Below are 18,321 nucleotides of genomic sequence, written 5' to 3' on the forward strand. Positions count from 1 at the left end.
TTGTAAGACATTTAACAATGTCTTTTGGTTGTATGTATGACTAAGGATATGTGTATTGAACAACATTGAAATTGAATAAACTCCGGCAGGTAAAGTTTATGCTCTTAAGAACAAAAACCCACAAAACTAATACATTTAAAGAACTCAGCGTGTCGAGATCTTTACCTGTTAGGTTTAGACTGTAGAATAGTCCGCAAGTATGTGTGCATATCGAAATTGGATCCTAAAGAGCCTTACAAAAATAAACATGAAAATCACAAATTTTCAAACGACTACAAAATTTTTAAATTTTGTAATATAACATGTTATAATTACTTTGGATATAACTTTAGGATTCTTCATAAGGAACGTCTCAAAGAAAGTTGTTTAGTATATTCCAAAGGTTCTCAAACTATTCTGTATGTGGCTACCTATATTCAATATACTTACATGTCTAACGTATTAGTAAATGTGTGGATTTTGGCAATGCATGATAAGTTCATTAAGTACCTAAAATCAATCCCAATAAATCTAAAATAAAGTCAATTTTTTCAGAAAAAAATACTCATTTTTTATTATTGTTCTTCAGATCATATTTTATGAGATGGACAATTTTTTAAGTACACATATTAGCACTCATTATTTATTAGAAACATCAAAGTGCTGAATGATTTTACAAAATTTATATTCATACTGAGCATAATCCTTTTTTGATAAAAATTATATAAACCTTTGTAAGTGTTGAGCATGACTTATGATGTGTGTGAATTAAGTGTGTTGCGTTTTTTGATATGCTTAACTGATATATTTTATATTTTAAAAATTCAATACTAAAATTAATGATAAGGGGACTACTTCTCGGGTGCTGGTATTGTCTGGTACAGGTTAACCATCTCACTGTTATATGACATGCACTTCTGCAGTATAAACAGCATTTTTGACATTTTTGGAATGTAGGCTATTCTGTACCTTACCATATCAATATTGGAGAAATCGGCCCCGAAATGCTAGTTCGACTCTTATTTTGTATCCAAAAGTTGACTTGACTCTAGCAGAAATAGCATAAGTCGGTAAATCGATCCAAAATCCAACACAAGCCCAACGTGACTCTGACATGGTTCCGGATTTAAACAATCACTTAACCTGTATCCAGATTGTAGATAGATTAAATGAAAACCTCACACTTTCCATACAAAATTCAAGTCAACTCTAAATTATGTTTAAAAAAAAAAAATTCGATGATCGAAAAATAACTATCAAAAAAATTTATTGTGAGAATGTTAAAGTTTTGATTTAAGAATTTTGTTTGAACATTTAACCAAGTCCGTGATCTTCAAAGAATCCTTGGGGTGTTTCATCCTAGAAAAGAAGAATTTAATAATTAGTTGATGGTTTAATGGATTGAAAGGACAAATGTTGGGTCAAAATATATTTTGGAATAATGAATATGATTTGGGGGATCGTTCTTATGTTACGTTTGGTTTATATTGGGGTCAATGATTTTTTTAACAGCTTTGATCGGGAAGCGAGAAGATTAGAGGAGTATCAAGATGGTCAATCAACATCTTCAGGCGAAATTCTTTAATTTTCAATATTTTTTGAACCAAATATATCAAAATGTATAGTGATGAGCAACCTTTGAGCCGCAGCAACACAAATGTGTCACCAAAAATGATTGGAAAAGAAATAAACTACAGGACGTGTGTGGCTTAGGTCGAGGCTCATCACTAAAGTATGTATCGAAAATTTAAAAATTGCCTACAACTGACGTAACATATGAACGACCCCCTCAACAATTTTAAGGAATTAAAAACAAGGATGAGAATATTATTAAATAAAAAAATACTATTAAATATATAAATTTATTTATTAATACTACATACCTTGCCTTTAATTCCAATCAATTAACAAAATAAACTTAGTTTAAAAGCACTACCACTACACATATTTTGTACTGATTGCATCTTAGTTCTTTCAATTCAATTTATTATTAACAAAAATTCATTGGTACACTTTTGACTAAAACTAAAGTTTATTTCATTTTTTTTATGTCAAACTAATCAACATCACCAATAAGACTTCACCAAATTAGATGAAATAGACTCTAAGTTATATAATTTTTTTTTAAGATAATTAAACCATATACCATAAATTTAGATTACTAAACATTAAATTGTGAGAAATAATAATAATTAAATTATAAATAAACATGAATTTAACACATCAGAGTAGTTGGACTTAGTAATCGTGTTTGGTGCTATTATGGGAGTTGTTCATTATTGATGTCCATTTTATAGAGAGTAAAGGATTGTATCATGTGGACGAGGTTCAAATAAAATTGCAAAAATAAATCAAAATTTGTTCAAAAACTGACAAAACTATTCAAAATTAGGTCAAATTAAATTCACAATTAGAGCACAAAATAATAAAATTTTCCCAAAAAATAATAAAATTAATCTCAAAATTCTTTCAAATTGGTCTTTTTTTTGTTTAATTTCTTTCAAAATTACAACACATTAAATAATTTTAATTTTAACTTTATTTCTAATATCATCAAATTTTTTTTTATATTTTGTCCCAATTATCCTATGCACAAAGTAAGTATTTCATGTATTTAAAATTGGTCCGAAATGTTTAAGTGATTGTAAGCAAGTAACGTTTAGTATATTTTGTATAAATCCAATAGATTCTTAAATATGCTTGAAATGATACGTATTGTTCAGTATATTTATATTTGTTCTGTATTTAAATACATTAAATTTTTTTGTCTAATTTGGAAAACAATTTTGAGTTTTTATGATTTCTTATTCTACTAAAGTGACTATTTTATAATCAAAATCAAGGCTTTTTTATGTCATTCTTTTTACATTTAGACAATTGTGAGTTTTTTTTAAATATTTCTCAATGTCATTGTGATATGGTTTAAATAGGTACTAGTGATATCTTGAGTGGAATAGGCTGTGATTAGTCATTTGATCTTATGACTATTTTTGGTTAAATTGATCATTTGATCGATGATATTATCAATGGATTTGGTAAAACTGGAGCGTATCCAGAAAGGCGGGGTTGAGGGTGAGGTGTAGGATGTTGGGGTATTGGGTCCAAAAAGAGAGGAATACCATTGACACTTTTCATAATAATATTGATCCACGACTGAAAATCTGAACAATTAAGTGCCATGCTAGTCAAATAGGTAAGGTGCTTGGCTCAAAATTGGTTTGGTAACCCAAAAAGTTGTGCGATTATCAAATGAAAAATTGATCAATTTTTTTACAATTCTTGGTAACTAGTATTGACTAATCTCAACCTTTCTCACTCGGGTATGTCATTATAATATTTTTAAGTTAAAGTTTATTTTAAATACATTAGTTTAAAGATATTCCTTTTGTTCAAATATTTTCTTTAAAAATTGGCAACGATTTTGAATATTCTAATATGTAGTACTAAGAACTTTATCGTATTTTATTGAAATATATTCTAAATATTTTTTTGAAATAAATTTTAATTAAATTAATTATATTTGTCGATCCAAAATTTAGCAGATCTTTAAATCGATCCAAAAGCTACACGTTGACGTCGTTAAATCAAATCCGTAATTTAACCCGAAAGGAACAGACTGCGGCTAAACGACTCTATGTCTAGTGACATACTTGACATATCATAGCAAGTTCTAAAATCTCAAGTTTAGTCCTTGACATAAAGACGACTAATCGCAGTGGTTCTCGAGGATATTTAATTATTACTATAAAATTCTTATATTTACTACATATCTATCAATATTTTTGTAATTTAAATTAAAGTCAAGTATCAAGTTAGATTATGCTAACGTGTACTTATAACAATTAAATTAAAAATATAGTTTTTATAGCCACTGATATTAATTAAAATCGTTAATTATTCTAATTTTCAAATTCTCTTAAAGCTCAGACCTTAGAGCCTCATTCAAGCTTGTATGAGCTTGATTTGTTAGAGTATCAATAAATATCCTTTAGATCAATATCAGTGGCATCAAAAATTTTACAAAATTGTGATTTAAAAATTAAATGGTGTTGTAAATGGTGTTTTTATAGTAATCCAATTTCGCGCAAACTTGATTCTACTGCTTCTTCCTAATCATTTCAATAACATTAAATTTGCATAAATTTCGAATAATGTGTAAAGATTGAATTGATTGTGTTTTTAATATTTTATGTATTTGTTAATGGATCCCCCAAAAAAGAAAAAAAGAGAAAAAAACAACAAAGGGAAGATATAAAAAAATTTCCAGTTGAATGAAAAACGTTCCAATTAATTAGTTAAAAATTTAATTTTTAGTAATGTTTGTGATATTAGTAGACGATTAATTTGGTGTTAATATGTAAAATAGTTTTAATATTTTGAATTTTAATATTTTGTAGTTTTTATATGAGATGTTGGATTTTTGGAGAAGATTTGAGGGTGTGGAACTGATCACAGTGATCAAAATTATCAAATTTGATCCGAAATTGACCAAAAATGAGCAAATTTGATCAAAATTTGATTACTCAGTTCCACAAACCCCATAAAAAACATAAAACACAATAATATGAATATAAATTATTTAGTCCTTAATTATCTAATGATAAAGTTCGTCCAAAGACTGCATTCCCTGCATTTTAGAAGCGCAGGCCTTCAATTCCTTCGCTCATCTTGCAACAAATCATGTAAATTGCGACAATAAGTGCCGACACATAAACTAAAGTTTACTAAAGTAAGTAGGGATTAAACGCTAATGTGAAATGTCTTAAAAATAATCAATCAAAACAGTTTTTGAACTGAAATCCAAGAAATGATCAAGTTTGACTGACAACTTTTAATCAATTCAAATTGGGGGGAAGGAGACACAAACACACACACAAAATATCTGTTTATCTAATAGTGATGAATGGATGAGTCATGAAAAAATTGAAATCCGAGCTACACAAATTAATGGCAGTCAAATGAGGCCTTGTGTCGCTCAGAGAAATGAAACAAAAACACGTGAAAATGACAAGTGTTAAATAAGAATTATATGAAAAATAAAAAGGCATTCAGTTTTAAGTTTTTAGTTAATAAATTTTACCATTTTAATTTCTACTTAGTTTTTGGCATTTTAACATTTCTTTTTGTCTTTTTTTAGAAACAAATGATTGAATTAATTGATCAAAATTGATTTATACAGTTGGATTGTAATTCTTATCATTTAATACATTTTTTCTTTTATAATTATTTAAAATGGGCAATTTATAGCAATGCAATGAATGAATGTGGCGCTTAAAAGAATCTTAATTTGGTTTTCCTCATTTTTTTGTTTCAATTTCAAGAAAATTGATGACATTAATAATTTTTTTGATCATATTTTTAAAATTATATAGTGACAATCAGCGTGTTTTACGAAAATTTAAATTAAAATTTAATAAATTATTTTAAAAAAAAAAATAGTAAAATTTGAAAATGATTCAAAATCATATAAATGTACAAAAATTGTCATAAAGTCCGTAATGGAACGCTAATGCTATTTGTTTTGATGACCCTGATGTCTAGATAACTAGGATTTTTAGAGTTGGGAGGACTCCGGGAGTCAGACTCTATAATGAAGTCCTCCCAACAATGACATAGACACTAATAGAAGTTGTATTAATCTGGTTATTAGGTAACCCAAGTTTGACTCAGTAAACCCAAATTTGAGTCAAATTTTGTCTAGACCAGTTAAACAGTCAGCTATTAATAATAATTGTTCAAAGACCAGACCATGATTAATAAACTATTAGATTCTTGAAGCCATATGACTAAATAAAACGTAATAATACTATTAAAATATTAATTTAAAAAAATACTGTATTTTTTTAGCAAGAATCAAGAAATTGTTAGCTTAATAAAAGAAAAAATAATCTTCTTCATCTAAAACCTGAAAAGTTTAAAAAAAAAATCAAAAAAAAGAGAAAAGATTTTTGAAATTATAGAAAAAAATTTTGAAAATAACTTAATTAATTTTAAATGAAAAGGCCAAATCCGTGTGTGGACATGAAAAAAAAACAGTAAATAAAGCATTATGCGTCAACTAAAGCATTTTTATTATGGATAATTCTGGAGATTTATAAATAATTATTTTTTTTGTGTGTGGCTATTCAGCTAAACAATGAAAGCTGCATTATTAAATAATTAGGAAAAAAAAACATTTTAATGTCAGCAACTTAATTGTTGTTGTTATTTTTTTAAGGTGAGACACAAAAAATTATTTAATTCGTCATTTATGAGCAAGCAGTTTGGAAAAAACCTAATAAGCGCCCTATCTATTATGTTATTAAATGTTTCTAAAAAGTGTTTTTTTTATAGGTTGCACAAAATATATTTATATATGCGAAATGGACAGGTTTCTAATTGACTGGTTGCATGTCAATTGTCCAAGTTTTGGATATCAAAGTTGTCAAATCGACGTTTCATTGGATTACGATTCTGATTGAAATCCAGTCTTGTCCGATTAGGATCTAGTCGAGATCAATAGGAGTCCATGAGAATCCATGAGACTCTCGGAGTCCTGGCAACTTTATGTCATTTAAAAAATGAATGAAGCAAATCGAAATGGCATACAGAAGAGCAGAACTCGATGTCGACTCGGATTTTGTATGGAATCGAGTCAACTTTTTCATACAAAATTCGAGTCGGCTTCGAGCTCTGCAAAAGACTAATTCTAAAGATGACCAATTCAACCTAAGTGTTTAATTAGTCATCCAAAGAATCAAGTATTACAACCAGTCAACTAGAAACCCTCCCATTCGCGTATATAATTGACATCGATGTGTGTAACTTTCAATTTAAATTTTCATTCAGATCCTTATTTATTGTATTTAGTTTTTTGTGAAAAAAACAAGTAGAAAAAGAGAAAAAAAATTGGAAGAAACAGGAAGAAAAAGAAGATGTAAAAAATATAAAAAAAAATTTGGGAGTAAAATATTTCAAAAAACAAAAAAAAGGCTATGGTTCTGTTTTTCTTTTTCAAACATTTAAAGAAATTTAGCTAATTTTTTTTTTGATTGATGAGTTGGATTTAATGCAATAAAAGCGATGAGCTAAGGTGTGGAACTGATGAAAATTAGGCAAGTTCAATATGAGCGTGTAAAAGTGATCAAAAGCTGACAAAAATCATCAAAATTGATTAAAATTTGCTAAAAATTGACAAATTTTAATTTCAAAATAATTCAAAAAAGTTTGAAAAATTGACCAAAATCTATGATAAGTTAGTCAGTTCCACACCATTAACGAACCAACGAGACAAAAAATTATGAAAACTTTTTGAATTTTTTCAATCACTGACTTCTGTTCTTGATTGACATGATTGACTAAAGGCTAATTTAATATCATCAATCAAAGTATAATAAAAAACAAAGTTGACGTTTTCTATGCCAAAAATTAAACAATCTTTTCAATTTTAGTGCATGATTTTAGAAAATTTATACAGAAAAATTGTCTATTCTATGTCTAGGTGCGGAACTGGTCAAAGAAATTTGACAATTTTTTAAAGATTTTAGCTGAATTTTTGTCAATTTCTTCTAAATTATTTAGGTTGATTTTTAGACAATTTTTGATAAATTTTGGATAGATTTTGTTCAATTTTGAACAATTTCATCGAATTCTAGTCAAACTTTGATCATTCTTAGTAAAATTTCAAACCATTTGATCAGTTCCACACACTCAATTCTATCAGTAAAGAAATATTAATCTTAAAATCTACTGGAAGTTTTTTATTAAAAACATGCTATTAACTTGATTAATTCAAATTTATTTTGTTACATTTTGCATAGCATGCAAATATCTAATGATAGTTTATGTTAAGATCTAATAAGATTGATTCATAGCATACAAAATAAGAACATACTTTTTGGATATTATTTTATAAAAATTAAAAATTAAAATGGATGAAATGTAATGAGGGACTTTTTTTTAGCGATGCTTAATATCTCTGGACGAAATGTCATTTGGATTTAAAAAAGAAAAGAATTTAAAATTTTTGAAAATTCGCGGATGTAAATGATTGATATTCTGTTAAGATTTTTGGCAACTTGATTAAGATTACTTTTAAGGCATTAAGTTTTGATAAAAAAATGTTTTTCTTTTTTTGGTTTTTTAATGAATTTTTATAAAATATTTTCCTGTTTTTCAGAGCTTCTACAAGCTGACTAAAACTATAAATAGCCCAAATAATACTTTTTTTTTAAATTGTTGGAATTTTTAAAGTTAATTTTTGCATTAAACTCGACTAAATTGTTTTGTTTGTCTTGTTTGACCAACTGGAGATTTAGTCATTAAGGGACAATGAGTTGGAAAGCTTTGTGATGTATCAAAGGTGTAGAGCTGACCATAATTGATGCAAATTAGACGAAATTTCATTAAAATTGATTGAAATTTGACAAAAAATCATCAAAATTGACAAAACTTTTGATCAGTTCAACACCAATGTGACTCATACTAACCATGAATCACTCTTAAAGCAACCTATATTCATAATTGTTTAAACTTCCACCACAATATTAGACAACACAAATGTTCCCAGAACTTGCTCAATATCCCCAAAAAAATTACAATTTTCTCAATTATTTATATAAACTAGTTTGCAGTTCATTCAAATATATTTCATATAAAACTAAAATTAGCAAAATCCCCAATTGCCATATGCTTGAAAAACAAATAGCAATGGATACAGACTTAGATAAAAGCGCAAATTAAAAATAAAACAAGCAAAATTATTCATTTTTTTAAAAAATAATCTTAACCAAAATCAAACGATAATAATAAAAAAATTCTTAATAATATTAAAAAAAAAATTCATAAAATAAGGCAATAATTAAAGCATTAAAATTTTGCGGCATGGTTTATAACGTATAGGAAATAAGGGCAAGAGATTTTTAGCATCTTTTATGTAAATTATTATTTTTTTTAAACAATTTTACGCAGAATGATTAATGTTATTACTGATAAGTTTTAAATATCGTAAGTTTCATCGTTGCCTACCTCTTGTAAGACATCTTGTGCTGCAATTGCTTTCAAGACATTCTTCTTTGATGTCTCCTGTATTTCACCGCCAACAAGTAACTCATCCAATATGAAGTAAGCCTTTTCGAAATTAAATATGATGTCGAGTTCACAAACCTAATAAGTTAAAATAATCAAATTAATTTAAGTTATTTAATTGAACGCTCGGAAGGCACAAGAGATGCAGGAATAGCTCAAATTGATCATTCTGATTTTGTATTGGAATCGACACCATACCACAGTCACACAAGTCTGTTCTAGGAATTCGGATCGATTAGCCCACTTGTGCTATTCAGAATGGTGCACAGATTGAAACGTCAAAACCTAGACTTCGAGACAGAAACCGAAACCTAGACTGAGACTGAGAGCAAGACTGAGACTAAGACCTAGACTTAACTCAAGTAAATTCTTCAAAGTCTCGGTTTTGAGAACTCTTAATTGTTGCCCATTTTTTTCCATCAAAAAGGTCAATAACAGCTATCACTTTACCATATAGACACCCTCTTATCTGGCCATCAATACAGCAACGTACCAAACAACTAAATTGTGCTACATAATTTGTACCTTCCGATTAAGTCAAATCCAAATAATACTCACACTTCCAAAGTATTTATCAAGCAATTCGACATAACGATGAATAATTTCTAAAGTCAATAACTCATTATCATCTTGTTCAACAGCACAACAGAAGTATAAACTTGCATATCTATAAAATGATCCAGTTAGATAAGAAAATTTTGAACCTTTTTTTGATGATTTTTTTCTTACCTTTTATAAACAATTTTTGAATCCTTGTACTCTAAAAATGAGCACATTTTAGGCTTACGTGCCAATATTGTGGATATGAGTTCCCGTGTTATCTTCTTCTTTACCTTGTCAGCGTGAGCCACGTACCACTTTTGTAGTCGAAGCTTTCCTTGTCGACTGAATAATAACATAAATTGCATCTAAAATTGATAGGAATTTTATCATTTAATTGTATGCTGATTTAATCATGCCGGTTTGTTCATTTAGAGCTGACAGAACTCCAATGTCGAGGTGCCTCCACCTATTTTTGGGAGGTGACTCCATTGTAGAGGTAGACACCGGCTGATTCTCAAAGTTCTGCCAACTCTGGACTCATTATTGTCATGAGAAAATTAAGATTAAGCCATTAAAATGAACAAAAATTGTGAAAATTTCAATAAAATTCAATATCTTTGAATCATTTTTCCAGAATAAAAATTATGTCAATTTTTTCAAGATGTTCGAATGGAGAAATAATATTGATTTTAAATTATTCATTAATTTATCCATTATATTCATGTCAAATATCCTTGACTTGATGTTTAATTGATTAACTTTGTAATGATTGTCAATATATTTACCATTTTTAATGACTTTAAGCAATGAATATTATGAAAATAAAGAAAAACAATTTAAAAAGTAGTGATTTTTATCACAGTAAAAAAATATTATAAAATCAAGTTGCAATGCAGGACATAAGCGCATTTTTCAATATATGACTAGCTTTAGGTATCAAAAAATATTGTAAATTGATAGAATTTGTACGGATTTGCAGATGTGATACATATTACAAGGATCATGTTCACGAGTATGATCTATTACTCTATTTGAGTTCATTTGGAATGTCTATCATGTGAGATCCAAAGGAATGGCGGACAAAATAGCAGTCATTGATTTTTTTTCGAAAAATTTTGCAAGTTGTGCTAACAAAAATTTGAATTTATTTTCACCGTTATGATTATAACTTTATGAGTGCTTCATATTTACTTATAAGTATGAATTCACCTGTCCTGCCATTGAATATCAGCATAGTCAATTTTACCTAAGTTTAACCTAGATGGCATTACTGTAGTTATGAAGATTTTACACATTCAAATTTTGAAAATCCGTTATATTGAATCAGAAGGTTTTGAATTACAGCATCAATAAATTAATATGAAATCGTTCAAAAATTACTTAATGCTTAAGTGGGGGGAAGTGAGGAGAGGGGAATAAGGTACTTAATCTAAATCATGTTACTGTTACAAAGCATTACGATAGGATTGATAGGTCCAAAATTCTCAACATACAATAAAGAACGTAGACGACCCATGGATGCAACCCCAACACAATTACTTCAGAATTTTAAAAAATTCACATTTAATTTTAAGAAATGAAAAGCAGACACTTAATCATCTCCAAAAAAATCAATGTTGTTTACATGTTAGGGGGTGAAAAGAAAACATTGCGTACGAGAATGTGGGACAACAAAAGGATATAAATAAGACATCAATAGATTTATCGATAAAATTCGAAAACCCATAAATTTTAAATATTTTATAGATCTAATTTGACAAAATATGGAAATGACGAAGGGAGAAATGTTACTCATTGAGGATTGAGAGAAGTGAGAGGTTGTGGAATCACGTACAACATGTTCATTCATATCGACTGTATATGCTGTATATGGTGTGTGCTACTGTGTATAATTTTTATTCGATGTTTGTTGAATTTTTGAATCAATGCTTCAAATTTGAGTCAGTGCTTGAAAGTTGAACCATCGCTTCAAAGCGGAGTCTGCGCTTTAAATTTAAGTCAATGCTTCTATAGTGAGTCAATGCTTCAAATTAAATCATTGCTGCAAAATTAGTCATTGCTAAAAAATCTGAGTCAATGCTTCAAATTCAATCGCTGCCATAAATTTGAGTCAATGCTTCAAATTAATGCTTTAAATTTAAGTCAATGCTTCAGATTCAACTCAATGTCTCTGAGTCTATTCTTAAAGTGTAAATCAACTAAGTTAATGATACAAGTCACTGTCATACTTATCATGTCACAACTCCTAGTCCAAACACACATAAATCCTCAACAGAGTTCCCCGAGCAAAACAGAGAATTATCTTCTTATCACATTGACTAAAAAAGATGTAAATCATGTTCATATGCACGTAAAGCAAAATTTAAATAAGGGGGTGATTGCGTTGAATCCATAAAAAAATATAAAATTCTCTTTAGGCTTGAGACTCTCATGAGCAACAACATAACATTAAATAAGAATAAATAAGAAGAAATTGATTAGCATTCGATATGTGCGAATGTGAGTTGTGAGATATGCGAGAATAGATGTGAAGTGTATTAAATCTAAGTCTAAGGCAATATCTTATGAGAAACATATGCAAATGAGCTTCGTCGAGAGAGTGGATGAACATGCAGTCGTGGCAGGAATGGATTGAAATTGTCATGTATGAATATCGAATTGTAATTACATTTTCTGATGATTTCTTTTGGGAAATTCGATGAGAGTTAAAGGATGTGGAGATATGCTGATGGAATTTAGATATTTTGAATGAATTTTTCAGGTAGACGTTAACGAAGTCTATCGATAGGATTTAATTGTAGAAGTTTTGAGGCATAGATAACGTTCCTCATAGCATCCTTGGTTTCATGACCTCAAACTGCCATTTTCCATATCCTAAAGACTCCATTCAATTGCTAAATCCATGCATAATGCTGCCCGGTATTATTATACATGTTGTATGCTGCATGATGCATTAAATAACTCAAAGAATAGTGAATGCATATAAAAAGTTCAACAATATTTTGCTTCATTCCTCAATTGATTTACAATCAATGATAAGCATCACAATTGTATTCAACTGAACATTCAAATTAAGATCACATTTGTTGAAATATGAATTCAAATAGAGTGAGGATTGGGAGGAGGATTAAGTTGGGGATGGTTGGGGGATTAAGCGCATTTTATGGTCGGAATTAGAGGCTGAAAATGATGTTAAGTTGACTTTTTCTTGTAAAATTTGAGTTGAATTGGAGTTTTGTGTGGAATTATGGGGATTGAGGTACTCTGGGTGGGGATTGAGGTGCTTGTTGCAAGGATTGAGTCGTGAATTGAAAAAATCAAGTAAATTAAGCATCAAATTGATCAAATCGAGTCACAATTTGACATATTCAGCTAAAAAATGAACAAGATTCAGACAATTTTGGCAAAAAAAAATACATTCAAGACCAAACTTACTCAACATCCAGCACATATCCAAAAATCCTTGCTAAAAACACAAAACTCTTAAAAGAAAGCAAAAAAATAAAGTTGGGCTTGGCTTTTTCAGTTCAATTTCTATTGTGCAATTTCATTATCATCACATGTGAATCTCATTTTGCAGGCATCATAATGAATCAATGTGTGGTTGGATGTTGTTTTTTTTATGGCATTTTATTGTTAGGAAAGTGCACATTTTTTTTAGGATTGGGTTTCGCTTCTGGCCATTTTATGCTTTCAATTTTTGCATTGAATTGTTGGTGGATAATGAAGAGATTTATGGTGAATGTTGGATGTGGATTTATGCAATATTATGGTAAACGTTGGAGATTTTTTGATGAAAATTGTAATAAAAATTCAAAAAATTCCCCAAACCCCCTCGAAAATCCATCAATAACGCCACCCTAGTTGTCATTGATCATTTTCTTCAAGTGTCATTTGTTTGTTTATTTTTCATGCTTTTTACACCGCAAAATCTCCAAAAAATATGAATTTTTATCTCACATTTCTTCTTGTCTCAATTCGCATTCAAATTGGCTTCATAAATAATTTTTCATTTTCCCATTCATCAGGGGCGTATTGCATAGATCGTGAAATTTTGGGGGGTTTCGGTATTTTTATCACATAAAACCTTGAAGAAAAAGGAGGTTGGGGTCTGCCAAACTCCCTAAATACACCCCAGCCATCCACGACCGAGACGAAATCTCCCCGCGACTTTTAAGACATTTAAAAACAAATTTCAATTCCATTTATCATAAAACATTGAATATGAAATGTGAGCATCGTTTGGTTTCTGTTTGTAGATTGGAAATTGGATGACAAACAAGTAAGTTGAGAACTGTTTTGAATATTTTATGAGTTTTGTGGTGGAGTTGGGGTACTCGACTAATAGCCAAGTAAAAAAAACTTTCATTTTAACCTCTTGAACCTTCACCATTTTGCCAAAAAAAAATCCCTTCCCACATACTCGCAATTTTCATCGACTTGCACTCAAAAGAAAGGGAAACGACAAACCACAGCATGGCATTTTATGCAATTTTTCATTTCACCCTTCACACTTTCACCGCAACAGAAGCTTGCAAAAAAAATCCGAGAGTCAATTTCACCCACACACATGTCTATCGAGCATTAAATAAATTGTGGGAAGGGATTTTCGCCCTTTTTATGACTTTCACTTATGTCAATACGGGATGATATTGATATGATTCCGTTGAGCATGCAATTTAGGAGAAATTACAAGCAGATTTTATGGAAATGAGGAAGAAGAAAAAAAGATGAAATCTGATGAGTCATTTAAGAAATTGCGAATATTTATTGCACGGATATTTTGAAGGTTTTTTGAGAAGTTTTGGGACACTTTGGGAATGAATCTGATTTGAGATAGTTGATAATGTTTTCAGTCAACACTTTGGGAATGAATCTGATTTAAGAGTTGGTTGAATCTAGTTTAAGTCAAGTATGAATCTGTTTGAGTCAAGTAGGTTGCCAAACTAAATGACTTTTAATTTGAGTCAAGTTGGTAAAATCTAGTTTGAGTCAAGTAGGTTGAATCTACTTTAAGTAAAGTAAGTGGAATATAGTTTGAGTCAAGTAGGTTGAATCTAGTTTAAATCAAGTAGAGTCAAGATTGATTCAAGTAAGGTTGAAACTAGTTTGAGTCAAGTAAAGTAAATGCAGTCAAGTAGATTAAAAAGCCAACAAAAATGCGCTCAAAAATTCACAAATTAACTTGTCAACTCCCAACCATCCAAACTATGCAAATTTCGCCTATTCTTGTTCTCTCTATGACATAAACAACAATCGATGTGAAGAGTAGGAGGAGAAATTTCATTTCATTTCACTTCAATTTAAAATTTGCGAAGGGTTCCCATTCTTGTTTATTTATTTGTTGTTGCTGTAATTTTCTAATTTCTTTATTGTTGCCTTTTTTATTGTCAACTGGTTGGCATTGAACGTTCACTCCATGAGCAAAACAAAATTAACATTTTATTCGCAACAAATGGAATCGATTTGAATCAATGAAGCGGAGAAATTGTTGCATTGTGAGTGTAAATTGATCAATAAAAAAAATCAGAAGTAAATTAATGAATTTGAATGGAAATTTATTTAGAGACGAGAAGTGTGTCGTGAATTTGGTGAGTTAATGAGGTTATAATGATGTATGGACTTTTTTTAGAATAATTCTGTAAATTTAACATTCAACTGTTACGTAATTATCCATCATTCCCGCTCCAAATGACTCAATTCCATCCAATTCAACAACAATTCATTCCACATAAATACACAAAACAAAAGGCACAAAGCAAATTGCCATCATTGACCGTCTGAATATTTCTTTTTTCCTTCTTTTTTTTACGTCTTCTGCCTCGAGGAGCGCACAGCTAACCGACAACAATATAATGCCGCTTAATAGACCTTTTGTCTTTAGCTCTTATTGCAATTTACTTCTTGTTTCTCGCTTGCTTTTGTTCTTTGTTAAAAGGAACGAAATTGTGCAAAAAAAGTGAAATGAGAGGTTTTTTTTTGTTGGGAATGGTCATGGTTCTGGATATTGTTTGGGGATTGTTGGCTGTTGAGTAATCGGATGTATTAATTTGGGGCAAATTATGCAATTTAGTGAATGATTTTATTAAAATTTAATATTCAAGTTTGTGAAATTTGACATTTTTTAAACTTTTTTAAATTTTTTAAATTCAAATGTTGAAAAAATTTCAAATTTTTAAAAAAAAATTTCAAAAATTTCCAAACTAATAAATTAAAAAATTATTCAAATTTTAAATTCCCATCACCCCATTCCGAATGCCAAAAAATAAAGTATCAAAGCCGTTACAACAAAACCCATAAAATCCTCAAATAAAAAAATAAAAAATAAATTTACATAACAGTTGCATAAAAATCTTTTAAAATTAATCGAAAGTGAATCAATTTATCTCATTATGAATATGAATACATTAAAAGAAATACGAGGAAATAAAATAATATAAAAAAGAGAGGAAGATTGAATTTCAAGCAACACCTGGTGCAGCAACAATCAGTGTGAGAAGATGTTGATGATGATGATTGTGACCTTTTTTGAATGTTAAAGGTATAAAATGTTAAGTTTGTCTTTAACCCTTGAGACGTTCACATGTGAAATATTTAATTTGTTATGCATTAAGGAATTTTAAAATTTGTGAATTTTGAATACAGTTTTTGCAAATTTATTGCTATAGTGAGACGGATTTTAAGATGACAATTTTAATGAAATGAAATGTGAAAAAAGTGTTTTTAAAAATATTCAATATTTAACAATATTTGTTTAAAATTATTAAATAATTGAAAATGAATTAAAAGTTTTTTTCTAAGATTTAAATTAAATTTAAAAAAAAATAATTTAATTCAAAAATAAAGTGAAATTGTGGATTGAAATTTGGTTAAATTTTGTGAAATTCAAATATAGTTTAATTTTGTGTAATTTAACTTAAAAGTTTAAATCCCTAGAAATCAAAGTTAATTAATATTTGTCATTTAAAATGTTTTAAATTATAAAAATTGAAAATAAAATTCAAAACTTTAAAAATCTTTAAAAAGAAAATAAATTTTTAAAATTATTTAAATTCAAATTTGCCTTTTTATTAATTTTTATTCAACTACATTTTAAAAATTTCAGAATCTCATCATAAAAATCCATAATATTTCCCAAAAAACACCAATTTTAAATACCACAAATGTCCAACAAAACTGCTATAACTTGCATCAAATGACCAAAGTATTCCGAACAAATAAAAAGTCACATCACGTCCTCCTAAACAGTCTTTTTTTTTCAGTTCCTACCCATTCCCTTTCTCGACTGCCTCATTCTAATACATGCAGTATTACGCGATGACAAGACAATTTGCCGACTTCTCATATGTTGGCCACGCCTTTTACGAATATTATAAGTGAAAATAAAAATAATTTTGTAACATATCGTCATGTATGTTGTTGTTGGTGATGTTGCTGAATAAGTTTCGTTTTGGAGGAGGTTGACGGCGTTTTTGGAGATTATTAAATTTCAACTTTCATTATTTAAATTTTAAAAAAACATCAAAATTTTTTGAATTTTTTAAAATATTTTTTCAAATTTCTTCAATTTTAAATCTGCATTTTTAAATTCAAATTGAGAATTTTTGAACAATTTTGCAAAATTCAACTTAAATTTCACTTTAAAATTCACCAAACAACGACAATTTTCATCCATTTTCCCATTTTCCTTACTAATGTTCAATTAAAAAGGGTTGATAAGGAAGCACATCAAGTGAAATTTATTTCTCTCTGTCTTATTGCTTCATGTCTCGAGGGATAAAGACAGCATAAAACACAAAAAAATAGTCTTCGTTTGCTGAATCATGCTGAGCTGCTTTGTTCCTTTGAGGATAAATTGTCAGACAATTTTGAGCAATTCTTGTTGATGTTGTGAGGCATTGTTGGAGGAATCGAGGTCCTTAGCATTAAATTGTGTATTTTTTATTATTATTTGAGATGGAAAAATTGGAAAAAATTGAAAAATGTAAAAAATTCAAAAAAATTGAAAATTTTGTTCTTAAAATTCTCAACAAAATTCACCACAAGGATCACATCCATTCCAAAAATTACTCAATCTTTTTAAAATTTCCAACTATTTATTCATCTCCCTATGAAGATGAGTCTTATTTTCTCTAGAAACAATGAAAAATTATTTCTTATTTTTCCCTTTTTTTTTATTCCATTCTGAACATTATTAAAGACAATGAAACGGTTGTTGTTGTTGTTATGACAACAGCGAGGAAAATCAAGCAGGCTTAAATAAATTTTTCTCATTTTCTTTTATTTTATTTTTGCATCTCATTTAATTAAATTGAGAAGAGAAATTTTATTATTAAAAAAAAGAAATGAAATTTATTCGTTGATTTTTGGATGGGTCTTGTAATCAGCTTAGTGTTGTGATGGAGGATTTTGAGGTTATGTAGATGATTTTGAATTTATTTTTTTTTTTTTGTAGAAAAAATTGAAAATTTTTTAAAATTTTATTAAAAAAAGTAGCAAAAATTCAAAAACTGAACAATTTTGACTTAAAATAGGTAGCATAAAACCTGATTCAATTTGTAAGTTCATAACAATTCAATTCAAAACCAAAAAAATCAATTCCACTACCCATATATCAACATATCCATATGCCAACCGTGCATACCGTCTTCTTATTACCCAAAAACCTTTCAATTCAACATTCAACTTCTTCTTGTTCCTTTTCTTTCATTCTCTTCATCATCATCATCCATC

At 28.8% G+C, this 18,321-nt stretch overlaps 1 protein-coding gene across 5 annotated transcripts; it reads right to left on the reverse strand.

Moving 5' to 3' along the window:
* Positions 1 to 549: 549 nt before the first annotated feature.
* Positions 550 to 10,459, reverse strand: LOC139097541 (AP-1 complex subunit sigma-2-like). Of its 5 annotated transcripts, XR_011545080.1 has the most exons (6): positions 10,374 to 10,459; positions 9,775 to 9,953; positions 9,604 to 9,712; positions 8,986 to 9,123; positions 954 to 1,338; positions 550 to 896 (listed from the first exon to the last, which is right to left on the reverse strand). XR_011545080.1 is itself a non-coding variant. In XM_070649421.1 (5 exons), the coding sequence occupies exons 1-5, from the start codon at positions 10,374 to 10,376 to the stop codon at positions 1,294 to 1,296; spliced, it is 474 nt and encodes a 157-aa protein (XP_070505522.1). In that variant the 5' UTR covers positions 10,377 to 10,459; the 3' UTR covers positions 550 to 1,293. The 5 variants fall into 5 exon arrangements, 4 of the variants coding, with proteins under 4 accessions (XP_070505522.1, XP_070505532.1, XP_070505539.1 ...); XM_070649421.1 differs by having other exon boundaries at positions 550 to 1,338; XM_070649431.1 differs by lacking the exons at positions 550 to 896; positions 954 to 1,338 and adding an exon at positions 1,345 to 4,088.
* Between the last annotated feature and the right edge of the window lie 7,862 nt (positions 10,460 to 18,321).

Source organism: Chironomus tepperi, unplaced genomic scaffold, assembly GCF_022539635.2.
Source record: "Chironomus tepperi strain 1889 unplaced genomic scaffold, CSIRO-AGI_Ctep_v1 contig_34, whole genome shotgun sequence".
In the NCBI taxonomy this organism is placed as follows: Eukaryota; Metazoa; Arthropoda; class Insecta; order Diptera; family Chironomidae; genus Chironomus; species Chironomus tepperi.